The following is a 27,665-nucleotide window of genomic DNA, read 5'->3' on the forward strand; positions in this document are numbered from 1 at the left end:
GTATGATATTTGTAGGCATGGACACAATTGTGATTGATTGCTTAGACAGATGTTATGCTGATGGAGAGTGTCATTTTTAGCTAGTCAAAGAATTGGACATTGAAAAAGTAGTCTGGTTGGTTGAATTGCCTTATGGCAGAATTTTCTACCCTTTTTATTTTTATTTATTTATTTTTCCTACCCTTTTTAATACATGTATACTATTGGATTAATATAGACATAGTCCATTTGGTTCCTTTAACAACGTTTTAATAGTTTGATCACTAAATGTATTCTGATAGATGCTGACTCACCGTCACTGGATTTCCTGATCTCCTTGATAAGTGAAGGTTTTCCAAGCTTTCTTTAGAAACAAGACTTTTGAAAAAAGGCGATTCCCACTTTGGCCCTCGCTATGCAATGTTAGTAATGTGATATCAGAGCCAATCTGTTTTAGAATAGTTTGTCATGATACCACGGTCCCAGAGTTAAATAACTGTAAAAGGACAGAAATCTCTAAAACAAATTCTTACGTGCCCCCATGCTATTCTAAGAGCTTGTGTGCTTAGTCTCTCAGTCATGTCTAACTCTTTGCAACCCCATGGACTGTAGCCCACCAGGCTTCTCTGTTCATGGGGATTCTCCAGGCAAGAGTACTGGATGGGTTGCCATGCCCCCTTCAGGAGATCTTCCCGACCCGCATTGCAGCCGGATTCTTTACCTTCTGAGCCACCAGGGAAGCTTGCCGTTTATTAAACTGCTTAGACCTTTATGCAGCACCTAAGCATGCCTTGCTCCCCCTCATACAGGGATAGACACTTGCTCTTTTCTGTTTGCCGCATGGACAGTTAAGTCAAGTATAGTTTCAAAACCAAGACCGGAAAATCAAAGCTTAAAATGTTAAAAGCTGATGAGCATTTAACTTAGATTTCTGAATCTAATATTGCTGAAGTTAAAAAAAAATTTTTTTGACCACATTTCTTTGATTTTAATACAGTCTCTTTCAGAGTCAACAGTTTTTAAATTGAGGGTTCAACTTACAGTTGTACTCTTTCCCGAAAAGCTTTTTTACATTGATGAGCATCTTAGAAATTGAGGCAGTGGTAGTTTATCAGGCACAGAGATGGGCTTTTCTTTTCCCCTGTTCTCTGAAGAAATTACATCAGCCCCTTTTAACCTGGGCCTTAGCTATTTGACGGAGAAGGCAATGGCAAGCCACTCCAGTACTCTTGCCTAGAAAATCTTATGGACTGAGGAACTTGGTAGGCTGCAGTCCATGGGGTCACGAAGAGTCGGACACGACTGAGTGACTTCCCTTTCACTTTTCACTTTGATGCATTGGAGAAGGACATGGCAACCCATTCCAGTGTTCTTGCCTGGAGAATCCCAGGGACGAGGGAGCCTGGTGGGTGGGCTGCCATCTGTGGGGTCGCACAGAGTCGGATGCGACTGAAGCGACTTAGCAGCAGCAGCAGCTATTTGAATGTTTAGTGCTTTCTTGAAAGAAGCACCCAGAGTGAGGTAAGCTCTTCCTTGGACTTGTGGTAGCATTGAACTTTGTAGACTTTTTTCCCTTAAGCCTCCTGCAGCTACCTGGGCTCTGAAACCTGAAAGTTGTAATTTTTTTCTGCTTCTCCTTGTCTTGTCTGAAATCCTTATCTAAGGTGAGTGTGTCTTTTTGCCAGCTGTCCTTTATATTTTGCCAGAGTTTAATTTAAAAGAAGTTCTCCCTTTCTCCTAGTTGGACTCGCAAGAAAAACTTCTGAAAACAGTGCTCTCCAGTAGAACCGTGCAATAATGGAAATATTCTACATTCTGTGCTTTCCAGCATGGTAGTCACATGTGGCAGTTGAGTACTTCAAATGAGATCAGTGTGACTGAGAAACTGAATTTTAAATTTTATTTACTAAGCTAAAGTAAATGGCTACACGTGACCATATTGGACAGTGTAGCAAACCTCTCAGTTCTAATTGGGCAGATGTTCTTCAGCTCCTTTACAGAGCAAAATCAAACCAGATGAATGGTTTGATTTTCATCTCTGTCTTTTGAGGTTGTATTCTGCCTTCCTGCCCTACAGGTAAACTGTCCAATAAAGTCTGATCCTTATAGCTTCAATTCAATTTTCAAGTTCTGTAACCTATAAGAGCAGAGATTCATCCCTTTTTTAAAACTTCAAAAAATAATAACTTTGTACATTTTCATAATACTGGTAAGAGTGTATACCCAGTCATCTAGATTTTTAATGCTATTTTGCTGTATTTGTTTTAATTAAACATTTTAAAAAATTTAGGCTACTATAATGTTTCATAAATATTCCAGTATGCATGCATCTTTAGAAAATAAGAAAAGCTTTTTATAATCACAGTAGCATTATAACATCCTAATAGTTAACAATTCCTCGATGTTCTGAAAACCAGTCCATATTCAGATTTCCCTTATTGTCCCTAAATGTTAATTTGATTTGTTTAAAGCAGGATCCAGGCAAGACCTGTATGTTGGCTTCAGTTACGACTCTTGTAAGAAACATTCAAATTCTTACAGAGTTTGAGATTTACAGAAAAGTTGAATGATACAGAGATTCTTCGCACACTTTACCTGGATTTGTCAGTTCTTAATTTTTTTTTTTTGCTACCTTTGATTTATCTTCTTTCAGTACTTTTTTTTTTTACTGGACTGTTTGAAAGTAGTTTGCAGATATGATGCCTCTGCCACTACATACTCTAGTATGTGTTTAATAAGAATAACAAAATGGTCTTATACAGCCATACTACAGTGATTGAGGTGAAGAATTTGACAGACTACTCTTATCTCAGGCTCAATTCAGATTCATCAGTTGTTCCAGTAGTGTTCTTTGTAAGAAAATTCAGGATCATGAATTGCATTGAGTTGTCCTGTCTCTTTTTAAAAGAATGTAGGTAATTTTTTTCGTGGCATGTTCCTCAGTTTGTTTGTCTGATGTGTCTTCATGATTGAATTCAGGCTGTATACTTTTGTCAGGAATAGTGCAGGGGTGATGTGTTCTTTGTAATGCCTCACATTGGGAAGGGAAGCACATGCTCTCATTTTGACTCATTGCTAGTTATTTATATTAACTTTTATCACAACCCTTTGATGAGGGTTGGAGAAGGAAATGGCCACCCACTCCAGTATTTTTGCTTGGAGAATCCCATGGACGGAGGAGCTTGGTGGGCTACAGTCCACGGGTCGCAAAGGGTTGGACACGACTGAGCGACTTCACTTTCACTTCACTTTGATGAGGGTTGGGTCTAACAGTTTTCTTCACCATAAATCTCCTTTTCCCTTTGTTTTGTGGGGAGGTGTTTTGAGACATTACAAATACATTTTGTTTCTCAAAATTTCATCTGTTGTATCCATTGATGATTTTTGTCTGAATCAATTATTGTGTTGATCGCAAAATACTGACTTTTGAAGAATTCCATCAGTGTTTTACCATTTTTAAGTTAGCTTTCTTCTGCAAGGAATAACTTCTCCTGTTTTATTAATATTAGTGCAGAATCTTGGGTTTCATACATCCTTTAATCTGTAATTATCCTGGAAAGTAATTCAGTTCAGTTCAGTTCAGTCGCTCAATTGTGTTCGACTCTTTGCAACCCCATGAGTCACAGCACGCCAGGCCTCCCTGTCCATCACCATCTCCTGGAGTTCACTCAGACTCTCATCCAGCCATCTCATCCTCTGTTGTCCCCTTCTCCTCCTGCCCCCAATCCCTCCCAGCATCAGAGTATTTTCCAGTGAATCAACTCTTCGCATGAGGAGGCCAAAGTACTGGAGTTTCAGCTTTAGCATCATTCCTTCCAAAGAAATCCCAGGGCTGATCTCCTTCAGAATGGACTGGTTGGATCTCCTTGCAGTCCACGGGACTCTCAAGATTCTTCTCCAACACCACATCAAAAGCATCAATTCTTCGGCACTCAGCCTTCTTCACAGTCCAACTCTCACATCCATACATGACCACAGGAAAAACCATAGCCTTGACTAGACGGACCTTAGTCGGCAAAGTAATGTCTCTGCTTTTGAATATGCTAATTAGCCATATACAATTAGTAAAGAAATGTTGTCCTTTTGTGTAAGAATATTTGAGCCTTTAGAACTGTTGAGAGGCAAAAATGGCAGAGGTTTTCATTCTTTAAGAAAGTGTTTTTTATTTGAGGATATATGGTTTAGTTGGGTAAATGGATCTGAAATAGTGGGGCATGGGCAGATTAGGAAAAACTGGGAAATTTTGGTTTTGGAAATGTATCAGGGGCTGGGGGGCAGTGTGTGTGTGTCTCTCTGACCCAGGTAGCTTCAACTCTTGGTCGCACTAAGGGAGAAAGTGCTTTCCACTTCACCTGTTTCTTAGCCTTGAGCTCTTTAGGGTAAAGAGAATTATTGCTCCTGACCTTACGCCGTCTGTTTGCATTAGCTTTCCTGGCTTGCTCCCTAAATAGAGGTTTAGGAGATATATTTGCCAGGTTTGCTAGAAAGCCTCAACAGTACTTTTCCATGTGCCTCTAAAAATAATTGAAATAAAATGGGTTACTTGGCATGGATATGTTACATGATTCCATGTTACATGATTTTGAAGATTCTGGTCTCTACCTGACTTTTAGTTAGGTAAATTAAAGAGCAGAATTGGAAATTTTAAAGAGTAATTTCCTTTTCTCAAAAGAAAAAACAAACAAACATGCAGTGTCTACTAAGTTGAGCACAGAGAGACTAGTAATCTTTTTATCAGTAGTTCAAAGAAATTCACACCCCGAGTTTTAGCCAGCTTCTAGCACAGCTGAATTAAGCAGATAAAATGCAAATTCAAAAAAAGCTAATCTTGAGCTGGCCAGGGTACTCATGTATTATATGTACTAGTAGTATCTTTTGAGGCTTTACTATGTTCTGAAAGCACTTCAATTAAATCCTCACCATTGTGGGCAGTGTACTATCATCTCAGATGTTTCAGATAAAGAAATGGTAGATATACAGAGATAACTGATTTACCTTTGGTCATTTATGTGGCAAAACTAGGGCTAAACCCAGACATTTTTTTCTTATGATGAATCCACATAACTGATTTGTAGTTCATAATCATTTGTAGTTTATAATCAGAGTTAGACGTTTGTACAGTAATTGTCTATTTGAATGAAGAACCTACTGTGTTCTCTGGATTGTGGGGAATCTGAAATACTGTTTCTCAGCACAAAACTAAGAATGCAGTGTCTCCCCCCCCACCCCCCCCCCCCCCCCCCGCTGCCCTTGGCATGTTAATCCAAATTGGGGGGACAGGGGAAAAGGAAAAGGAAACAATTCTGTATCATTTGTAAAATATAATTCCAGGGCACTCCAGAGTTTTGGGTGTGCTGATTAACAGTAAATCTATTTACTGTCAACTCTCCTCTTACGGACTTCCCTGGTGGCTCAGACAGTAAAGCGTCTGTCTACAATGTGAGAGACCTAGGTTCGATCCTGAGTTGGGAAGATTCCCTGGAGAAGGAAATGGCACCCCACTCCAGTACTCTTGCCTTGAAAATCCCATGGATGGAGGAGCTTGGTGCAGGCAACTATCCATGGGGTGGCAAAGAGTCTGGCACAACTGAGCGACTTCACTTTCACTTTCTCCTCTTCCTTATCTGTGGTTTCCCATACATATAAAGGCCTTAACCAGCATCTGTGGATTTTTGATGTCTGCCAGGGCACCTGGAACCAATCCCCAGTGGGTAACTAGGGATGGATGACTACTTGTTTTTTAGCATCTGAACTAGATTTAAGTGTCAAGTCTTAGAGTAGTGCCGCTTACAGACTAGTATGCAGAATCTAGCCTGGAAACTAAACGAATTGCAGAGCTTGGGTGACTTTCTTTAAAAGGGAGCAGTTGGTAGTTTTGTGCTTTTGTGCATGTGCCATTAGTGTGGTTTTTTTTAATAAGGGAGACTAATGTTTCTTTTTAAGGAAAACTGGAAATATATATATATTTTAATCTGTGCATAGGATGTCTAAGATGGAAAAGTATCCCTAATTGCTGGCGGGAGAGAGGTATTACTGGAAACGTGGAGTGAATGACTTTTAATAGTAGTTACACCCTTTGTATAGAATGAATTCTTTGTTATATGCATGTCACAACCATTCAAAAAGAAAACAATCCATTTTTTTGGACTGAAGGGTATTGACTCCATATTCTTATTTTATAAACAATAGTTATAAAATAATAAAAATTACTTGAAGTTTAAAAAAGATACTTTATTATAGAAACTTCCAAGTATATCTCCAAATAGAATATTCCCATCTTCAACATTTGAGAGTCCTTTGGATACCATGGAGATCAAATGAGTCAGTCCTAAAGGAAATCAACCCTGAATGTTCAATGGAAGGACTGAAGCTGAGGCTCTATTAGAGTTAAGCCACCTGGTGGGAAGAGCTGGCTCATTGGGAAAGAGACTAATACTGGGAAAGATTCAGGGCAGAAGTAGAAGGGGGTGACAAGACATGATGGTTTTATGGCATCACTGACTCAATGGACAGGAGTTTGAGCAAATTCCAGGAGATAGTGAAGGACAGTAGGGAAGCCTGGCACGCGACAGTCCATGGGACCACAAAGAGTCCAACACAGTTTAGCGACTGAACAACAAACAGCTTCAAAAGTAGTGAAATTTTGCCAATTGAGAGGATAAAAAATGTGGACAGAGTTTTGAGTATTATTGTGTATTCTCTGAAAACAGCTGCAAGTATGTAGATGCTTAGTATGTTCTCTGAATTTATTAATGGTTTGTTCCACAATCTGTGATTCAGTTTCTGTGGTATGTAGCTCATATACTGTTCAGTTCAGTTCAGTCACTCTGTTGTGTCCAACTCTTTGTGACCCCATGAACCGCAGCATGCCAGGCCTCCCTGTCCATCACCAACTCCCGTATCCACCTAAACCCATGTCCATCGAGTTGGTGGTACCATCCAACCATCTCATCCTGTGTCATCCCCTTCTGCCCTCAATCTTTCCCAGCATCAGGGTCTTTTCAGATGAGTCAGTTCTCTGCATCAGGTGGCCAAAGTATTGGAGTTTCAGTTTCAACATCAGGTGATGTTGAAGGTGATGTCCAGTGAACACCAGGGCTGATCTCCTTCAGAATGGACTGGTTGGATCTCCTTGCAGTCCAAGGGACTCAAGAGTCTTCTCCAACACCACAGTTCAAAAGCATCGATTCTTCTGCGCTCAGCTTTCTTTATAGTCCAACTCTCACATCCATACATGACTACTGGAAAAACCATAGCCTCGACTAGACGGACCTTTGTTGGCAAAGTAAATGTCTCTGCTTTTTAATATGCTGTCTAGATTGGTCATAACTTTCCTTCCAAGGAGCAAGTGTCTTTTAATTTCATGGCTGCAGTCACCATCTGCAGTGATTTTGGAGCCCAAAAAATAAAGTCAGCCACTGTTTCCACTGTTTCCCCATCTATTTGCCATGAAGTGATGAGACTGGATGCCATGATATTTGTTTTCTGAATGTTGAGCGTTAAGCCAACTTTTTCACTGTCTTCTTTCACTTTCATCACCATTAGACCTTTATACCTGACTGGAATATTTTATGGCTAGTATATGCTGTTTTGAAAATGAAACCTGTTTAAAAACATTGTAGTGTTTTGGGTTTTGTTCTTTGTCTGCACTGTGCAGCTTGTGGGACCTTAGTTCCCTGACAAGGGATCAAACCTGGGCTTGCAGCAGTGGAAGTGTGGAGTCCTAGTCGTTGGACCGCCAGGAATTCCCTTTGTTGTATTTTAAAGTTTTAATCTACACAGATATTATTAGACATAGATATGTAGTATGATAACCCTTTTATGTGACCCCATGTTGAGAGTGCATCTAAACCAGAATTGTTTTGGGATGTTTTCCTTTTTAATATATCCTTGGAAAATTTGGGAAGAATTGGTGAGTGTTCTGGGCATTCTCACTGAGAAGTATCAGCAATAAAGAAAAATTCTTACTGACCTTATTTGAAGAGGAGGGGGAAAAAGTAACTTTCTGTTAACCTATTGGAATAGGTCACTTATCCTAACAACTGGGAGAGGCTTTTTAGGAAGGAGCAGTTTCCTATTTAGTTGTGTGAATGGGCATTACTTAAGTATGCTTTTTTTAAAACAAAGTATGCTTCTTAAAATGTTAAAATGTGTAGATTGGTGAGGATTTGCCACCTACTTCTTATTTATTTATTTTTAACAAAGTAAATCTTTCATACGGAGTACATTGTTGATAGAGAAGGTTAAAAATATATATATATACACACACACAACTTTCTTAGTAGAATGTGTTTAATGAGAAAAAAAGTAAAAGTACTACATAGATTGAGGAGAAGTATCAGGAAATGCCCCCACTTTGCACCAAATCTTTGCTTTTTCTGCAAATAAAACAGCTCCTAGGCTGAAGGTCTTTGCTGGCTTTTGAAGACACTTCTTGCTGCATTTATCTGGAGATCTGGTAAAGAATAAAAAACACACCTTTCTTGACTTACCATTTTCCCTCTTTATTATCTCATAGTGTTTTCTTTCTTACACTTGTCTTCTGCCTGCCTCTTATGTGGAGGAATAAAAAGGAATCTCTTAGAATCATTTAGTTGAGTGTGTTTGTGGTTTGCATCCTTGTTTTAATTTTACTGTTTGACTAGCACTGTTTATTTTTACTTTCTCAGACACTGTAGGATTTAAGCTGTGACAGCTGAGACTCAAAATTGCCTTTGGTGAATGCTTGGTAGTAACTTAGAAGCCTAGAATTCTTTTAAAGCGTAGTTTAGAAGATAACTTGTTGCTTTTATGTATATGGTTCTGGGAGCTCTAGGATCGCTGAAATATTTTTTTAATTACTGGAAAGGTAACTCAATTAAACTTGAGAATGAGGACTGGTCTACTCAGAAATACAAATGTATCCACTTCTTATGAAATTAGACAGCCTGGTTTGCACAAGGCATGCCTTAACCCCTGACAGGTTCCCTTCATGGATTGTTGAGGACCACTTCTTTATCTTTCTCCGTTAGTTCTGAAACCGGATGTCACTAAAAGTTAGGAAGAAATGAAAATTGGTAATTCATAAAGTGTTGTTGTAACCAAACTCACTTATAAGTTACATATCTCACGGCTTGTATACTTGCCTTGCACTACAGCATATACTTGAGTTTGTACAACTAGTTAATCTTCCACTTTATTACCATGTTTGTGTTAATAGTTAGACAATTGCTTGGTTACTTACCCTAGTATTCAGTGACAAAGTTACTGTAACTATACTTTATCATTGTACCTGCAGTCATTGAGGTGTAAGAGGGAAGTGAAATTACATTGTAGTCTCTTAATCTTATGTTGTATTCTTTTGAAATCCTGGACTGGTTATAGTTAAGCTCTATTAGCAGAAGAGTTTGACAGAATAACTTTTAGGGCTTCCCAGGTGGCTCAGCAGTAAAGAGTCCACCTGCCAATGAAAGAGACATAGGTTTAATCCCTGGGTCAGGAAGATCCCCTGGAGTAGCAAATGGCAAGCCACTCCAGTATCTTGCCTGGAAAATTCCATGGACAGAGGAGGAGCCTGGTGGCCTACAGTCCATGGTGTCGCACAGAGTTGGACAGGACTGAGTGACTGAGCATGCCTGCACAGTTACCTTGGCTCAGCTGGTCCAGCAGAGAGTAGTGACAGTGATTTTTCTTTTCCCGTGCTTTTAAATTTTTGTTTGTATTTTGTTCCATGTGAATTTGTTACTTGTTGGAGGAAAAAAAATAAAACCCTCAGGCTGGTCAAAGCTAAGAAAGCCTTCAGGTAGCCTTTGAGTGGTGCTTTATTATACTACATTTAGTCACCTAGAGAAGTGACCCATTCTGGTAGAAATCTCCTTCTCTTGTTCTCACTTGTATATGTAACTAGTTTTCAAAGACGTGTCATTTTTAGATCTTGTATATTTGCTTAGCAAATTAATAGCTTCTGCATACACAAAGCAAATCTGATTCCATTATTTTCCTTGTTAAAATGCTTAAGTAGTTTCCTTAGGATCAATTCAGGATTCTTACTGGGGTACATCTAGCTTACCAGTCTAGCCCATACCTGTGTTTGTAATCTTAATTCTCCAAAAGCCTTTCATACACAATCTCTATTCCCAGAGTTACAAGAGCACTTAGAATTCCCTTAGCAGACCACACTTCTTCTTCTTTTTTTTTTTAGTCATTTATTTAGCTGTTTTGGGTCTTAGTAGCAGCACATGGGCTTAGTTGCCCCCCCAGCAAGTGGGATCTTAGTTCTCCAACCAGGGATCTAACCAGCATCCCCTACATTGAAACGCAGATTCTTAACCAGTGGACCACCAGGGCAGCCGCAGCAGACCACGCTTTCATATCTCTAGGCCTTAATATGTGCTCATCCTTCTGTGGTGTGTTCTCTAGTCTGCTTCTGTTGAACACATTCGCTCCCTTGCCTGTAGGCTTCCTTTGATTGGATCTGTCTTATGTATCTTTGTTTTGGCACTTTTTGCCAAGTATTGTAACTTGTCTGCTCTGACTGATCCAAGTTCCTTTAGACCAAGAACCCTGTGAAATTTTTAACTCTCTCAATTTATGCTATAATTTACCAATAATTTTCAGTTTCCTGAAGTCCAGTACATATGATCAAGTAACTACTAAATGCTGAAGGGGATTAGAGAGGACAGGTCCAATAGTTAAGAGATCCCAAGCCAAGAAACATTGATTACCTCAGGTTCCTTGACCCATAAAGGCTACCTCTCAGATGTAGTTCTTCCCTTTAAATCTGTCTGTTCTTCCTCTTAGTTGTAACCAGATGGTTATACCTCTCAAGTTACAACTACAGGATTATAACAAAACAATCGAATGCCATACTTGTCGGAAGAGAGAAGGTCCATTATATTAATTGCCTCATTTGAATCTGTGTAATGGAGTTGTCAGTGTTGACCTTGAAGTAGTAATGGTTAAATGAGGATTTGTAATGATGACCACACATGAATATCAAGTCTTTTCTAATTCACTTTGTAGCATGATTTATTAATATTTTTTGTTTTTTTCTTCCCTCAGCTCCAGAACCTGGGTATAAACCCAGCAAACATTGGCTTCAGTACCTTGACTATGGAGTCAGACAAATTCATCTGCATTAGAGAGAAAGTAGGAGAGCAGGCCCAGGTGGTAATTATTGATATGAATGACCCAAGTAATCCAATTCGAAGACCAATTTCAGCAGACAGCGCCATCATGAATCCAGCCAGCAAAGTAATTGCACTAAAAGGTATAAACAGATTGTGGTTTTTTCTTAAACTTTTCTATAGGAATTTATTCAAATGCAGTAATTAGAATCTTTTTTTTTTTTTTTTAGTATATTAAGTTTGGTTAAATAGATCTGCAAAGTGAAAGCTGTTACTGTGTTTGATTTTTTAAACTATTTTCATGACTTTTACTTGGCATAATTCTGTGAGCTGTCTTACTTTCTGCTTATACTTGGAAAATTTTAAGATTTAGACTAAATGAATTTAAGCTTTATACCTATGGTGTGGTAAGATTATATTAAAAACATGACCCCATTTACAGAAGACACAAGGAATTAGTGACTTGTTTTCTGGAGTAAAATATACTTTACTAGTATTAGCAACTAAATATTGCAGAATTGTGTTATGGTGATAAACTTCATTCTGTGTCTTTTATACATCAGGTTTGTGTTACATTTAAATTAAAAAATTCTAAAACTGGCTTGAACTTAATACTAATTTTTTAAAGTGTGTGTGTATATATATAGATGGGTATTAACTTTTTGGAATCAGTGGTGTTATTCAGACTAACTTTTTAATTGTCGTAGTAGGGAACTAACTCTATAACCTGTCAGTCCAAACAGAGTTCAGAGACCCTCATACTTTCTGGGAGTCTTACGTTAATTTTTTCCCTTTGAACTTTAGACCGAGAGCAGAATTGACTATTTAAAACAGACTCTTAAGAGGGCTAGGTAACAAACTATCTGAACCCAAAAGAGACATTTAATTGCCTCTTTTGGTTTGTTGCTTTTATTCTTGATAGTAGGAGGAAGTGTTCAGATTCTTGGTAATTTCCTGGTAAATTTGTGGGTGACTTGTTCCAGGTGCTGAAGTATTTAAATAGACTTGTTTTTTCCACATGATTTATATTTTGTGTTTAGTAGTAACACTGTTTGGAAATTAAATTGGTTGGGCGAGGGGTAGAGAGGAAAACATATTCAAATAAGTCACTGTTACATCTCCAAGATAGAAGCTGATCTTATCTCTGGGAAAGATGGTCCAGATTTTACCTGGGATACTTACTCTGTGGCAGTGGTCTGTTATTTGCAGTACGTATTTAAGGTAGTAAGTTCCCTTCAGCCTCCTTAAAGAATTTAAATTCAACTGCTTAACAGCTCTCATCCCTCTATTAAAAGGCCATCGTTTTAATTTTCTCATAATTCTTTTCTATTTTTAATGTTATTGTTATTTTATCACATTTCTTAATGCTTTCTTATGTGTGCAGATGGTGAGTTTTCTTAAATTAGATTGTATTAGTTATTGTCCTGTTCTATAAAAAGAATAAATTGAAAAAGTTTTCAGAGCCGCATACAGTAATACCATTATAGATTTGTGCCTGTGTGTTTATACTGCACAGTTCAGCTGTCAACCCTTGCCCTCCTCCCCAAAACACCCCATGTACGTATGTTCCGACCTCTTTCACATAAAGAATAAAACATGTAATTAACTGAGGGCTGGGGAAGAAACAAAGGAAAGTTAAGTCATTCCCAAATACGGCTTCCTCCTGAATCCAGTTTCAAATCCCTTGGTTTCTTTTTATAAACAGGACCATAACTCACAGTTGTCCAGGTCTGGTTGTGGTTTACATGTTGTGTGGGATGGGGATAGCATTCTCATTTTGTGGAAGGAGTTTTTGCCCGTGCAGTGATTAAGGAGGGCTGTGGTGCAAAGCTCTGTGTTTTGTGTCCCGTCCCATCCCTCTCTCCACCCCCACTCCCTTGTTAGCTTATAGTTTTTGTTCTTCAGGAGCCAAATTCTCTGAGGCTCAGGAATGGACTTTTCCTTAGTCTCTAAAGGACTAATACGAATTAGACAGCCTAGTGTTAGCTGTGGGCTTTGATCTCTATTAACTTAAACCAAATCACTTTTTGGATTGTGATGGGTCTGAAATTTTAAGTATAAACCTTTGCATCTAACTCAGTGAACTCTTAACATTCATAGCAGATTTCATCCTCTTTTACTAAATGTTTGCTGTTTTAACTGGTTGAAGCTTGAATTTTGTGCTTACCTCTAATATATTAAATCTGAAACCACCCTCCTTTGTCTTCCTCTCCTTTCCTGTAGCACCTCTACCTTCCCTTTGTATCTTAAACCAGTACAGTGTAGCCTGCACCTCTCTCATGTGTTAGTGGCACAAGGTAGAGTTGCAGTAGATCCTCTTCCAAAGAAGTTTCCACAAGATATATCTGAATGGGGGATGGCTGCCTTTTAAAAAGTAGACGTTTTCCCCATGTGCTTGAATCAGATTTGTTTTTTTCTGTGTACCAACCATTAAGTTTATGGGTGAGCATTCTTAATTAAGTATGAAGGTTACAACTTGTTTTTCATCATTAAGGGAGCTGTTCAATTTTAGTTGGGATTTAAAACTCTTTGGAAGTCATACTATCTGTTTAAAATGTGTTTATTAGAGGTGATCGTTTTTGCTTCACGTTTAGGTGTAGATTGCTCAGTCCCAGCTCCTCAGTGGTTGCAGTTCTGTCAGTGTGACTTCTGTAGATATTGAGTCTCATGCTAGGACCATTTTGTTTGGAAGTTACAGATTTTGCCGCAGAGAAAGTCTGATCTAGCTAGATACTAATTTATCCTGAGCTTTGCTTTCTTAGTGATTTCATTCTTACTTTTGTTTTTAGCTGGGAAAACTCTCCAGATATTTAACATTGAAATGAAAAGTAAAATGAAGGCCCATACCATGACTGATGATGTGACCTTCTGGAAATGGATCTCTTTGAATACGGTTGCTCTTGTTACGGATAATGCAGTTTATCATTGGAGTATGGAAGGGGAGTCGCAGCCGGTGAAAATGTTTGATCGCCACTCTAGCCTCGCAGGCTGCCAGATTATCAATTATCGAACTGATGCAAAGCAGAAGTGGTTACTTCTGACTGGCATATCTGCACAGGTAACATTTTTCTAGTTTTTAATAAAGAAAGGGTCTAGAGAATTTATGTGCTTGGAATGTAGTTTATTTTGAAATTGTATCTTCTTTGCCAATCTGACCCCCCTCCTTTTTTTTTTTTTTTAAAGTTGCTGGTTTTATGCCCTTATACTGTCATACAGGTTGGAGTACTCTTAGCAAGGTGTTTTGAGGTCTTCTCTGCGGGCTGAGGGAATGAGTTGGAGTGATTTGGAATTTATTGTGAATATTTACTGCAGAATGAGTACTCCTGTATCTTTCTTTTTTTAAAAAAACGATAGTGTATGGAGAAGGAAATGGCAATCCACTCCAGTACTATTGCCTGGAAAATCCAATGGACAGAGGAGCCTGGTAGGCTACAGTCCACGGGGTTGCAGAGTCAGACACGATTGAGCGAAAAAAAAAAGATAGTGTAAAGAGATGGTTGAATGTGAGGCACATTTTAAACATTCATGTTAAGCTTTAATAGAATGTTTGCAACTAAATTTTAAATTAAGAAGTGTCAAATCTACATTGAGAGAAAAGGAATTGTAAATCCTTCTAAAGATGATAAAGTGTTTTAATTATTTCACTGATTACTGTATGTGGAAGTTACTGGTTCGTTGGGACCCCAAACTTTATTCTGCTTGATCTTTTGTAGCAAAATCGTGTGGTAGGAGCTATGCAGTTATATTCCGTAGATAGGAAGGTGTCTCAGCCCATCGAAGGACACGCGGCTAGCTTCGCACAATTTAAGATGGAAGGCAATGCAGAAGAGTCAACGTTGTTTTGTTTTGCAGTACGGGGTCAAGCAGGAGGGAAGGTAAGTTTTGCCTTTGGAAATTGGTTTAATGACAATTTGCCTTTTGTCTTTCTGTTACTAATTAATTTGTTATCTGATTTCAAAATAGTCTTCTCTCTTGTTAATTTGTTTTCAACATTCAGATTTGTGGTGACTTAATTTCTTTAAATCCTGTTTCTGGTGATACTTGTCTAAAGTGAATGTTTCTTAAGCAACTTATCTGTATCTGCTATTTATAGACTTTATTCCATTGCCTTTACCAAAGGCTTTCCTGTGCATTAAGAATCACTAGGGTGGCTAAAATGTACATTTGTGTGCCTTCCATCTAGAGAGTCTGATTCAGTAAGTGGAACTCATAATGTGCATTTTAAATGCTGTAGATGACTAGATAGAGTGGACCATAATTTCAGTACCGTTCCCTTTAATCAGAGCTTCTCAGCCCTGACTATATGTTGAAATCACTTGGACAAGTTGAAGTGCTTTGTAGGGTTCTTAGTTGCAGACAACAGAAACAGGGTATGGTTGATTAGAGCATAAAGTTTAATAATGAAAGTACAGTGGGTAGTTTGCATTACCTAAGAAGGTTTAGAACCAAGGTGGGAGAATTAGGAGGAATAAGGGAGAGTGGGCAGCAGCCAGAAGCCCTGGCGCAAAGCTCTGAGGCCCTGCTGCTGCGATTGCACTGCTGAATGCCCGCTTGGCATGACTGCCCCTGGAAATGCAGTCTGACTGCTCTTCTCATCGCCATAGCAGGTTCTCTGAAATAATATATTTTCCATGTTAAGTAGTTTTAAAAAACCAAGATAGAGATTGCTTAAAATACAGTAATCAGTAACCTGTAATCTGGCCGGGAACATATGTACAGAGGTAGAGTTCTCCCCAAAAGTTCAGAGGAATAATCCCTGAACCGAGGAGTGTTCCTACCAGCCTCTCAATAGGCCAAGGATAGAAAATACAATTTAGATATTTAGATCTGAATTGATGAATTTTAAACAAAAAACCCATAGACATTAGAAATTAGATGCACTAACAAAGACATAAGGCTGTGACATTTTTTGAAAAGTCCTCTTAAGAAAAAACCTTGTATATAATTTTTGTAGTATCAGAAAACCAGTTTATAGGATCTGGAGCTTACCTGATATATTATGCTATATATTTTATAGTCGGCCATATTTTTTTTAAGGGAAGACAATTTTTTCACTAGAGCTAGTCATTCTAATTAAGGATGAGACCCTGTAACTTTCATATGGTTATATATCTTGGAAAATGAGTTATTTTTTGTTTAAGTCCATTCCTCACATGACTAAGCAAAATATATAGTACTCTTCCATTGACAGTATTGGGTGTATACTTATCTGTATTTAGAGTAGGTGTGGGCAGAGAAGAATTTAATAACTTGTTAGATTTCTGTTTGGAAAATTTAATTATAATCGAAAGCCATGAGAATGCCTTTTTGTGGGTGTTGTTTTACCATTCTTAATTTAAGGTAGATTGAGATGTGGTTGGGCTATTCAACTGACTTTAAAATTTTCATCTTGAAGTAATACATATTATTCATGGGAAACTGCCAAGATAGTATAGAGAGATCCTGTGCTCTTTTCCTAGTTTACCTTAATGGTTACGTGTTACATAGCTATTTAGTACATTTGACAAACCAGAAATTGACATTGATACAATTATATAATTGTGTCATTTTGTCACCTATAGATTCACAATACATACTATTCCATTACCACAAAGATTGCCTTCTTGCTACCCCTTGATAGTCACAACCGCTTACTGCCAGCTCGCCATCTCTAGCCCCTGAAAATCACTAATTTACTCTTCATTTCTGGAATTTTGTCTCTTTAAGAACGCTTTATAAGTAGAATCATATAGTATGTGCTCTTATGAAGAGTAGCCATTTTTTATGTGTTTTCAGTGGACATTGTGTCTGAAAGTTATTTTATTACTGAGGAGTGTTCCATGGTATGGTTGTTACCATATAGTTTAGTGTTCACCTATTGTAGGACATTTGGTTGTTTTCACAAATAAAGCTGCTATGGTCCTTTTTAGCAGTTGATCATAAGTTTTACTTTTCTTTTGAACAGTTACATATCATTGAAGTTGGCACACCACCGACAGGGAACCAGCCATTTCCAAAGAAGGCAGTGGATGTTTTCTTTCCTCCAGAAGCACAAAATGACTTTCCTGTTGCAATGCAGGTATTTTAAGAAAAATGAAAGAACTTAAAATTTGTCGTCTAAACATGAGTAATTAAAAAAATACTACTGACAGTATAATTTAAGTGGTGCCTTTACTCAGAAATAGTGAAACTTTGTAAAGTAGTACTCTTTTATGTAATATATAAATTGGGTTATCTCAGGTTCTTCAGAATTATGTTTTCTCTTTTATCTTATACAGTTTATTAATATCCTTGTATTTTATGTAAGAGCTTGGGACATTGCATGTTTGAATCTGCAATAAAAATGAAGAAACCATAAATACTAGTTTTTAATTTTTCATAAAAGCCTCTTGTCAAAATCCTAGAATTTTACCATCTCTGAAATGGAATGGGACCAAATTTTCTGATTGTAGGTTCATTATTTTACTGAGGAGAAGGAAATGGCAACCCACTCCAGTATTCTTGCCTGGAGAATCCCATGGACGGAGGAGCCTGGTGGGCTACAGTCCATGGGGTCACAAAAAGTCGGACACAACCGAGCGACTTCACTTCACTTTCACTTATTTTACTGAAGTGTTTATTTTCTTTATACAGATCAGTGAAAAGCATGATGTAGTATTCTTGATTACGAAGTATGGTTACATCCACCTCTATGACCTTGAGACTGGTACCTGCATCTACATGAATAGAATCAGTGGAGAAACGATCTTTGTCACTGCACCTCATGAAGCCACAGCTGGAATAATTGGAGTAAACAGAAAGGGACAGGTAAGGACACCTTGAAAATCAAATTCGGTGATAAAAGAAAATAGCACTTACACGGTTAGCCTTTTTCCAAAAAGTAAATGGTAATTTTGGATGTCAGAAAATAATGTATATCTAAAAATACAGATGCATATGTATATTATATACTACTTTATACTCTACAGTCTCTCTTTAACACTATCTCAGAGAGAGGAACTGTTTGGCATACAGTGTAGCCACCTAAGGATTGTGTTTGTGTCTCTGTTATCAAGAGAAATGCCTCTTCATGCAAAGAAATTGATAGGATGACATCTGATAGATTATATACCTTTTTTTTGTTGCTGCACCCCAGGACTTGTGGGATCTTAGTTGCTTAACCAGAGATTGAACCCAGGCCCCGGTAGTGGTGAGTCCTAGGGCTGGACCACCAGGGGATTCCCAGACTATATACTTTTTAATAGGGTTTTCTTCTGTAATCTGTAAGACTCATTATCAACTACAAGGTAGAAAATTCTTCCTGTTTGTCTTTTTTCTCACCTCTTTAATTATTACTGAATGTTTAATGTGGGAAGGTGATATGTTACAGTAGCTATGATAGGTTCACTGGGGTACTTGAAAAGTTACCCAGTTAGCTGTTCTGACTTGTCATATTTGACAAACCTCCTCACACCAGCTAACCCAAGTGATCTTTTTTCCTGTGTTTTAGTGTTTTAATATAATTTAAAATATTATGCCTGGAAGTATCTTTTTCCCTAAAAAAAAAAAAAACAAAAAAAAAAGGTTAAATGTTACTGACCTTTCCTTTTGTTTGGTTAACTCCAAATTAGTGTTTTTCCTCTATGGTAAATGAAAGCACATAGTGTTTTTTTCTCCTTTATTCTATTAATTTTCAGAACATAGTATGTATCTAAAGAAAGAAATACTGTAGAGAAAGGGAGTCTCTTCCTACTTATTCATCCTTTCCATCAGTTCCACACCTGATTAGGTGCTTCTGCTTTATGTCCCTAGATCTTAGGGAGCCCTCCCTGTGGCACTTACCACTGAGTTACAGTTGCTTAACTGCTTCGTCACTGTCCTTCCTTAGGACAAGGGCTTTTCTTTGTTTAATTGTATTTCTGCACTAGTCAGTGTCTAGCACAAAAGCCACTTTAAAAATTCAGTAGCATTCATTTACTGAGTTGCATTCATTTATTCATTTATTGAGTTGCGTTCATTTATTGATGTGCCTCTCTTGGAAAAATCAGGAGTGAATGTGTCTTTTGGTGAACTAGATTACTGATAATTTTATAATCGTAAAGTTGTTAAGCCAGAGATAATTGTTTTAACTAAAATATCCTGAAAATTTTACCATTATATATTTAATATTCATAACTTTGATTATTGATTGTTTCCCTTCCCTTCTCTCCACAAGTTTTCTTTGCCAGCTGCTTTGAATGAGATGAATGTTCACAATAACCCATAGGGCTCAGAGCTTTACTCTTTTGATCAGAGCCATCTATAGCTGGACCCAACCCAGTGCCCTGAAGGAATGAGTATGGTTTCTGTTGGTTGCAAAATTAAAAGTGATCAAGATGACAGTCTAAACTTGGTAGAACTGAATACTTTAGAAGATACAAGAACCATCTTTTCCCCCTGTATGTCTTAAGTACTGGTTTCTAGAACCCTGCTAATACAATCTAAAAATGGGATAAAGATGAAACTATGGATTTGGTATTTGAGGAAGGCTACAGAAAGTACAGTTGGAAGTGGGTTTGTTCATCTTCCTTATTTTTCCTAAGAAGTAGTATTAAAAATGAAAACGTAAATAACTATAAAGAAAGAATTCTTCCTTTTAAAAAAAGAAGTCTTAATATAGGGTATAGTGTCACATTGCAAATATAGAATGACCTAAGCTTTGGAAGATGGGGGTCAGATCTGTAGAAATGAAAGACTTGGAGGTTAAAATTTCATTTTCCTCAAAGGGAATAATAGAACAGGCAAATAGATGTTACTTGTTTGGTTATTTAGTTCTCACTTATTTAACAAATATTAAGCATTTACTTTGTGTTCAACACTGCCCTGGTGCGAAAAATAGAACGAAAGACAAAGACAGGTTCCTTTCTCTATGTGGAATAGTGACTGAGGAACACTTGGATGAGAAATGATGGTGTGAGAGCCGCCATTACGGGGAATAGAAGCAGTGTATAAGCTGGGGCGCATACCCAGATCTGGGTTGGGGAGAGGAGCGGATGCATGACGAAGGGCTCCTTTTCTCTTTGGCAGCTGACAGGAATTCAGCTTTTAAGCCAGTTGATTGGCATTCTGTGACAGTGACTTACTAGCGGGACTGAGGGTAGGTAATTAATTGTTCTTCAAAAAGAAGCAATTAGAAGTTGCTCTTTACTGGTGCTACATTTATTAAGCATCTACTGTATACCTTGCAATATATAAGGTGTGTGAGGATTCAGTGGTCGTTTCCCTCCTTGAGTATATAATCTGAACTCTGGGAATGTAAATGTAATTAAAATTACTGAAAAATCAGAGTTAAGAGGAGTGTATCTTAAACTTCTTCCAGGTGAGCCCATGCCATGTTAAGAATGGATGGTAGGAAAGCAATTAGAGTTTGGACTGTATGAGATAGGGAGTTATTTATATTACAAGACAGCTCTATTTTCAGTTCAGTTCAGTTCAGTAGCTCAATCGTGTCTGACTCTTTGCAACCCCATGAATTGTAGCATGCCAGGCCTCCCTGTCCATCACCAACTCCTGGAGTCTACCCAAACTCATGTCCATCTAGTTGGTGATGCCATCGAGCTATCTCATCCTCTGTCGTCCTCTTCTCCTGTCCCCAATCCTTCCCAGCATCAGGGTCTTTTCCAGTGTGTCAACTCTCCTCATGAGGTGGCCAAAGTATTGGAGTTTTAGCTTCAGTATCATTCCTTCCAAAGAACACCCAGGACTGATCTCCTTTAGGATGGACTGGTTGGATCTCCTTGCAGTCCAAGGGACTCTCAAGTGTCTGCTCCAACACCACAGTTCAAAAGCATCAATTTTTCAGCGCTCAGCTTTCTTCACAGTCCAACTCTCACATCCATACGTGACCACTGGAAAAACGATAGCCCTGACTACTAGATGGACCTTTTTTGGGAAGTAATGTCTTTGCTTTTTATTATGCTATCTAGGTTGGTCATAACTTTCCTTCCAAGGAGTAAGCTTCTTTTAATTTCATGGCTGCAGTCACCATCTGCAGTGATTTTGGAGCCCCAGAAAATAAAGTCTGACACTGTTTCCCCATCTCTTTCCCATGAAGTGATGGGACCAGATGCCATGTTCTTAGTTTTCTGAATGTTGGGCTTTAAGCCAACTTTTTCACTCTCCTCTTTCACTTTCATCAAGAGGCATTTTAGTTCCTCTTCAATTTGTGCCATAAGGGTGGTGTCATCTGCATATCTGAGGTTATCGATACTTCTCCCCGCAATCTTGATTCCAGCTTGTGCTTCTTCCAGCCCAGCGTTTCTCATGATGTACTCTGAGAACATGAAGTTAAATAAGCAGGGTGACAATAAATGGCCTTGACATACTCTTTCCTATTTGGAATCAATCTGTTGTTCCATGTCCAGTTCTAACTGTTGCTTCCTGACCTGCATATAGGTTTCTTTAGGAACCCCCAATTGGTTTAGCAGCACCCCTTAGTCTTCTCTTTTCTGCCCTCTTTTTTTTTTTTTAAGTGGCAACAAGAAAGCAGCCATCCCAGTTTTATTACTTTGTCACTCAGTAGTCATCAGCATTTAACATATTTAGTATCTGATACTCATGTGAACGCATTGCAGCTGTTCATTAGATCTTAAATTGCAGGTTCTCTCAGTTTGTGTGGAAGAAGAAAACATAATCCCTTATATCACCAATGTCCTACAAAATCCTGATTTGGCTCTGAGAATGGCTGTACGTAACAACTTAGCTGGTGCTGAAGAACTCTTTGCCCGGAAATTTAATGCTCTTTTTGCCCAGGGAAATTACTCAGAGGCAGCGAAGGTGGCTGCTAATGCTCCAAAGGTAAGTAGTTATGAAAATGAAAATTGCAATGTGTGGATTGATGCCAGCGTGCTCTGTTTCTAGTACTGTTTCAAGTGGAACCAGCTTCCCACAGAGAAAGGAGTCTCTTTTTAGGATATGTTTTCCAGTAGAATGAGTTTCTTCTAGATTTAGTTAGTTACTTTTCTGTGCTCTCGATTTGGTTAACTTTTTAAAACTCAGACTGTTAGAATGATGTGTAGATCTAACAGGCTCTGATTTACATAGATGTAATAATGTTTTCTTAGTTGGATCTTATGATAGCTACTGATTTTATATCTTAAAGATGAAACAGATCTTGTTCAATTCATGGTACGAAGATTGTCTGAACTTGACCTGAATTTATCCTCATCATTTTTGTATTTTGTTGGGCTGAATTAATGCCTTAGTGCCTGACCGGTAATGAAATTTTTACTTAACCTAATGTGAACCTGGAATAATAGTTAGTTGTAACTATCCTCTTACACATTAGCATTATGATTAGGTTGGTATGTTTCTGATTCAGAATAATCTCATAACATTGAACCAGAAGTGTGATAGACATTGCCTGAATCTTTACCATTCAGATATTGAAAAGTTGAGATTTGGTTTCAGTAGATGGAATCATGCCTTTAAAATTGACTTAACAGATCTATGGAGTTATTAGCGTGATATTGAATCATCTTTAAAAGGAGTCGTTAACATTTTTGTTTCTTAAAGGGAATTCTTCGTACCCCAGACACCATCCGTCGGTTCCAGAGTGTTCCAGCTCAACCAGGTCAAACTTCACCCCTACTTCAGTACTTTGGAATCCTTTTGGACCAGGGCCAGCTAAACAAATATGAATCCTTAGAACTGTGTAGGCCTGTACTTCAGCAGGGGCGGAAACAGCTTTTGGAGAAATGGTTAAAAGAAGATAAGGTATATTAACTTACATTAAGATATTTTCATTTTGATTAAATACTATGTTAGCAAGTTAAAAACACAGGCTGTGCCAGAGTATCTCCATCCATGATTCATTGTTTGTGGGAATGGTGAAAGAATAGACACTGATGAGATGCATAGACGTGTTTTCTTTTGAAAATGGGTTATTTTTGTGGCATGTTGAGGTATCTTTATTTTAAAAGGGAATCCAGGATTACTTGCTTGGTGGTTAAGCTTAGCGTGAGACACTTTGCATGTTTATATTTGTCAACATGTGTAAACTCATGGGGACCTAAGAATGTACTCCTGTTTCCCACATCCCACACTTGGGTGCCCAGTATTTTCAGCCATACAACATTGTATCTTTTCTTTTAGAATTTCACAAGTATCAAAATGGTGGTATCTGATGCTAGTAATCGGTTAGGTGTGTAAGGGAAATATGTTATATACAACGTGGAATTGTTTAACAAGACATCAGGACTGTCTGACTAGCAGTGATGCAGATCCCCAGAGTCACTTCACAGAATGTTAGCTGGCGTTACATGAAAAAATATTTAACTGATTAGTTTCTTGGAGTTCTTTAAATATGAATATTTGAAAACAGTTGTTAACCAGCTTTCTTTACTGTGGGATTTCTCTATCCATTTTATATTCGCTCAGTAGTTACGAGTTTCTTTTCCCATAGAGCATCTAATAGTATTGTGTTTTCTAGTGTATGTTATGGAAAATGTCACCTATTTGTAAGACAACTAATGAGTTTAAACAACCCATTAGTGATGTTATTGCTTTCATACCACTATAGAAAGCCTTTCTGCACAAAGTGGCAATACTGAATTGTCATGTCTTAGGTCAATGTCAAAAACTGAGGTGGTCCTATTTTATAGCACTCTGGGTTGTGAATAACTTTTAATGTTAGACCTTTCAGCTTTAGTGTATGTTGGTAGTATTTCTACATTACTAATGCTAAATCCCTGTTTCTTGACCTAGCTTCTGACAGTCTTAGAGGATACTGGAGGATAGAACTTCAGAGTTGGGATGCTTGGACAGGAGTCTGCTGAAGAATAGTTACTAGCCACATAGTACTTGAGGTCCATCCTAATTGTTTAAGATAAGGGAGGATGAGAACAGCCAAGGTAACTGAGTTGACCAATATAACAATGTAAGAGCTTTTTGCGTATCATTACCTATTTTGGTGAATGGTTATGTAGGATTCATTTGTGGTAAAAAGGACACTGGTCAACTCTTCATTAGTGTGTTCAGTTGAGAGGGTATAGACTCTGATAGAACGTCTCATTATTGAATATCAGTGATGAGCGCTATTCTTTTGACATACTCATAAAATAGAAAGTCAGCTCTAGTGTGTAAAGCAAAGCTCCTTTAGAGAAGCGGTTTTCCAGATTGAGCAGCTTAGGCAGATTGAATATAGGCCCTGCATGTATACCACCTTAAAATTCTAACATTTTTATCTGCTTGACTTTGTGAAATTAGTGTCCTGCTTTACAACTTTTAAACCCAAAAGTCAAGAAGATAATGAAGCTTAGGTCCTACAGTTTATTCCCTAATTTTAAAGTGGTCTTTATGGTAAACCTCAGCCGGCTTTTTGAATATCAGATTTTCATTTGATAGCATTACATTAGGAGCTGGATTATTCTTGTAAAATTGAGAACATCTGGGACTGATACCTGAATATTCTTATAGTGAGCAGTACAAGATTCTGCTTCTTAAATATTTATACGGCTAACAAGATAGTTGGTAGAATCTGTACATGTGAAGTCTTGGTGGGTTTTTATCCTTAAGTAGAGTGTGTGGAGAATTCTACTGAGACTTTGCTCTGAATACAAAATGAGTACTCTTTATAACCATAATTCCTGCATATTTATAATACATTTTGGGACAGCTGGGTAACTAAATGCCTGTCATATTAGTTATTATTTATAATGGAAGTAGTAACAACTGCTTATTTATAAAATAGCTCATGGATTACTAAACATTCTCTTTTCCCTTTGGACAGCTGGAATGTTCTGAAGAACTAGGAGACCTTGTGAAATCTGTGGACCCTACATTGGCGCTTAGTGTGTACTTAAGGGCTAATGTTCCAAATAAAGTCATTCAGTGCTTTGCAGAAACAGGTCAAGTCCAGAAGATTGTTTTATATGCTAAAAAAGTGAGTTCAATGAAACAAATTCTGAACATAAACTCATTAAAACATTGAGAGGACTTACCCTAGAGTCTCTCTCAGTTTTAATAGTAGACTTCCTTAAATTTTTATGATTACTTGGGAAAGTATAAAGTACTATTATGGTTCTCATTTACAGAATCACTTTTCAAAAATGGAGACAGTTACTCTTGCATGGCATTTAGAACTTAAACTGCTAGGGCATGTTTAACCTATTAGAACAAATTTTTTCATGTTCAATGAGACTGAATAAGCTGATTATAAAAATTTATAGCCATTTGTTCAAATGTATTATCGCCAAGATCAAACTGTCTTATATAAACCAAGATCAGATTGAGCATCTGTTAAACTGAATTTGTGCTTTCACCAGTAGTTGTTTAGTAAGAAGATTCTATTGTAGAAGAAGCATTTATTTCCCACGGGGGTGGAGGGGCGCCCGTTGCTTTTGGTTTGTTTTTGTTCTGTGATTTCTTCCCTTTTAAAATTCATTATTGGAGTATAGTTGCGAAAAAGCCTTTAAGTAATATAAAAATGGAACTCTGCAGCAGGGCTTACATTTTTGTCTGTCTTTAGGTTGGATATACTCCAGACTGGATCTTTCTGCTGAGAAATGTTATGCGTATCAGTCCAGATCAGGGGCAGCAGTTTGCTCAAATGTTAGTTCAGGATGAAGAACCTCTTGCTGATATCACCCAGGTAAACGATTTAAAATGTATCTTGTAGAAGTTAATTTATGTAGAGAATTGGGGTCGGGGGTGCGGATCTGAGTTTAAACCAACCCGGAGAAGAAAAGGTTAACTTTTTTAATTGTAGAACTTAGAGCTGTGTTTATTTACATGGATAAATTTCAACTATGTTGATCAAGAAAAGCAAGTCATAGAAGAATGGACAGTAAGATACCATCTATATATATATATATATAGCTTTAAAACATGCAAAACAAATCCCACCTCATTTAGAGTGATATATGTATTAAAAATACAAAAAAATATAGGTACAATAAAACTCAAAGGCTAGTCTCTGCCACTTGGTGAAGGGAGAGAGAAAATGCATATATGAAGTGGGAATCAAGGACTCTTTCATTTTTATGCTTTTGTGTATTTTAAACAGTTCATCAGGGACTTCCTGGTGGTCCAGTGGTTAGGAGTCCTGCTTCCATGGCACGGGGTACAGATTCAGTTCCTGGTCAGAGAAGTAAAGTCGGGCATGTCCTGTGGCGTGGCATGCACGTGTGCATCAGTCAGGCAGTCGATCAAGATGTTAAATCTTGCAGTTTATATTCTGCCTCTATATAGTATCTTGGAATATTTTATGGGTGTTTTTACTAGAACTCAAGTAACTGCGGAAGATAAAACTTCCTGTTAAATTATGAGGTTATGTTGTCTAAATAATAATCTTTAAATCTGGGATTTGATCCGGTAGTGTTTTATATATGAAGAAACAGATAATGTTTAATTTCCTTTCACTTACCTATATTGTTAACTGTAACATAAAATAGTTTTTAAGTATCTTAAAACAGTTTCCCTTACATCTTTTTTTTGCAGATTGTCGATGTGTTTATGGAATACAATCTAATTCAGCAGTGTACTGCATTCTTGCTTGATGCCCTGAAGAATAATCGCCCATCTGAAGGTCCTTTACAGACGAGGTTGCTTGAGATGAACCTTATGCATGCACCTCAGGTATGTGTTTTCATGCATTTTAGAGCATATTTCCATCACTGTTTTTCTACAGCTGTTTTCAGAGCTGCTTAGATTAAGTTATTTGAATCTACTGAGATGCCCATTCCTCATTTTAGAAAATTTGGCTAAAATTCTCTTTGTACTTTCTCTCCTTTATCAGTCCAGTATGGGATCTTAAGGTGTAATCTGGATATGGAGTTACTGATATAGGTGGAGTGGTAAGATAAACTCATTCTTTTGTGGTTTTCTAGGTCGCAGATGCTATTCTAGGCAATCAGATGTTCACACATTATGACCGGGCTCATATCGCTCAGCTGTGTGAAAAGGCTGGCCTCTTGCAGCGTGCATTAGAACACTTCACTGACTTATATGATATAAAGCGTGCGGTCGTTCACACCCATCTTCTTAACCCTGAGGTATTTCAGTGTCTTACCTATTAGTTACCATTAATTGGTATACTGAAAATGTGTTTGTGTAGCCAAATGATCCATTAGATTTAATATTATTTCATTTACTTATTTATTTTGTCCTCTAGTGGTTAGTGAATTACTTTGGGTCCTTATCAGTGGAAGACTCCCTAGAATGCCTCAGGGCCATGCTGTCTGCCAATATTCGTCAGAATCTCCAGATCTGTGTACAGGTGGCTTCTAAGTATCATGAACAACTGTCCACTCAGTCTCTGATTGAACTTTTTGAATCTTTCAAGAGTTTTGAAGGTAATTAAAAGTTTGAGTCGTTTTAAATGACTTAAGATAGCCAAGGGGGGTATAGGTCATAGGTTATTAATGGTCATAGGCTATTGGAAATTCTTTCTACAAGCTTATTTTGATGGAATATTTTAAGTTTTATTGTCAACAAATATAGTCAGGCATTGTCTGTGTCAGATTCTAGGGACATGAAGTGAATAAGACTGTCTGCATGGATATATTATAGGTCAGTTAAAGGCAGAATCTTAACATACAAATATATGTAGTAGCTTTGTCATATTTGAATAAGATGAAAATACTA

General features: G+C 37.7%; 1 protein-coding gene across 4 annotated transcripts in view; it reads left to right on the plus strand.

The window, feature by feature from the left end:
- Positions 1–27,665, plus strand: part of CLTC (clathrin heavy chain) — a 68,634-nt gene that overhangs the window by 11,305 nt on the left and 29,664 nt on the right. For all 4 annotated transcript variants that reach the window (XM_005693123.3, XM_018064141.1, XM_018064142.1 and 1 more), the window contains exons 2-13: positions 11,020–11,227; positions 13,874–14,142; positions 14,798–14,959; positions 17,029–17,142; positions 17,697–17,870; positions 21,681–21,878; positions 22,596–22,796; positions 24,811–24,963; positions 25,549–25,671; positions 26,520–26,657; positions 26,909–27,073; positions 27,193–27,373. In XM_005693123.3, coding sequence (XP_005693180.1) covers positions 11,020–11,227; positions 13,874–14,142; positions 14,798–14,959; positions 17,029–17,142; positions 17,697–17,870; positions 21,681–21,878; positions 22,596–22,796; positions 24,811–24,963; positions 25,549–25,671; positions 26,520–26,657; positions 26,909–27,073; positions 27,193–27,373 — 2,086 coding nt within the window. The remainder of the gene's footprint in view (positions 1–11,019; positions 11,228–13,873; positions 14,143–14,797; positions 14,960–17,028; positions 17,143–17,696; positions 17,871–21,680; positions 21,879–22,595; positions 22,797–24,810; positions 24,964–25,548; positions 25,672–26,519; positions 26,658–26,908; positions 27,074–27,192; positions 27,374–27,665) is intronic.

Source organism: Capra hircus, chromosome 19, assembly GCF_001704415.2.
Source record: "Capra hircus breed San Clemente chromosome 19, ASM170441v1, whole genome shotgun sequence".
Taxonomy (NCBI): Eukaryota; Metazoa; Chordata; class Mammalia; order Artiodactyla; family Bovidae; genus Capra; species Capra hircus.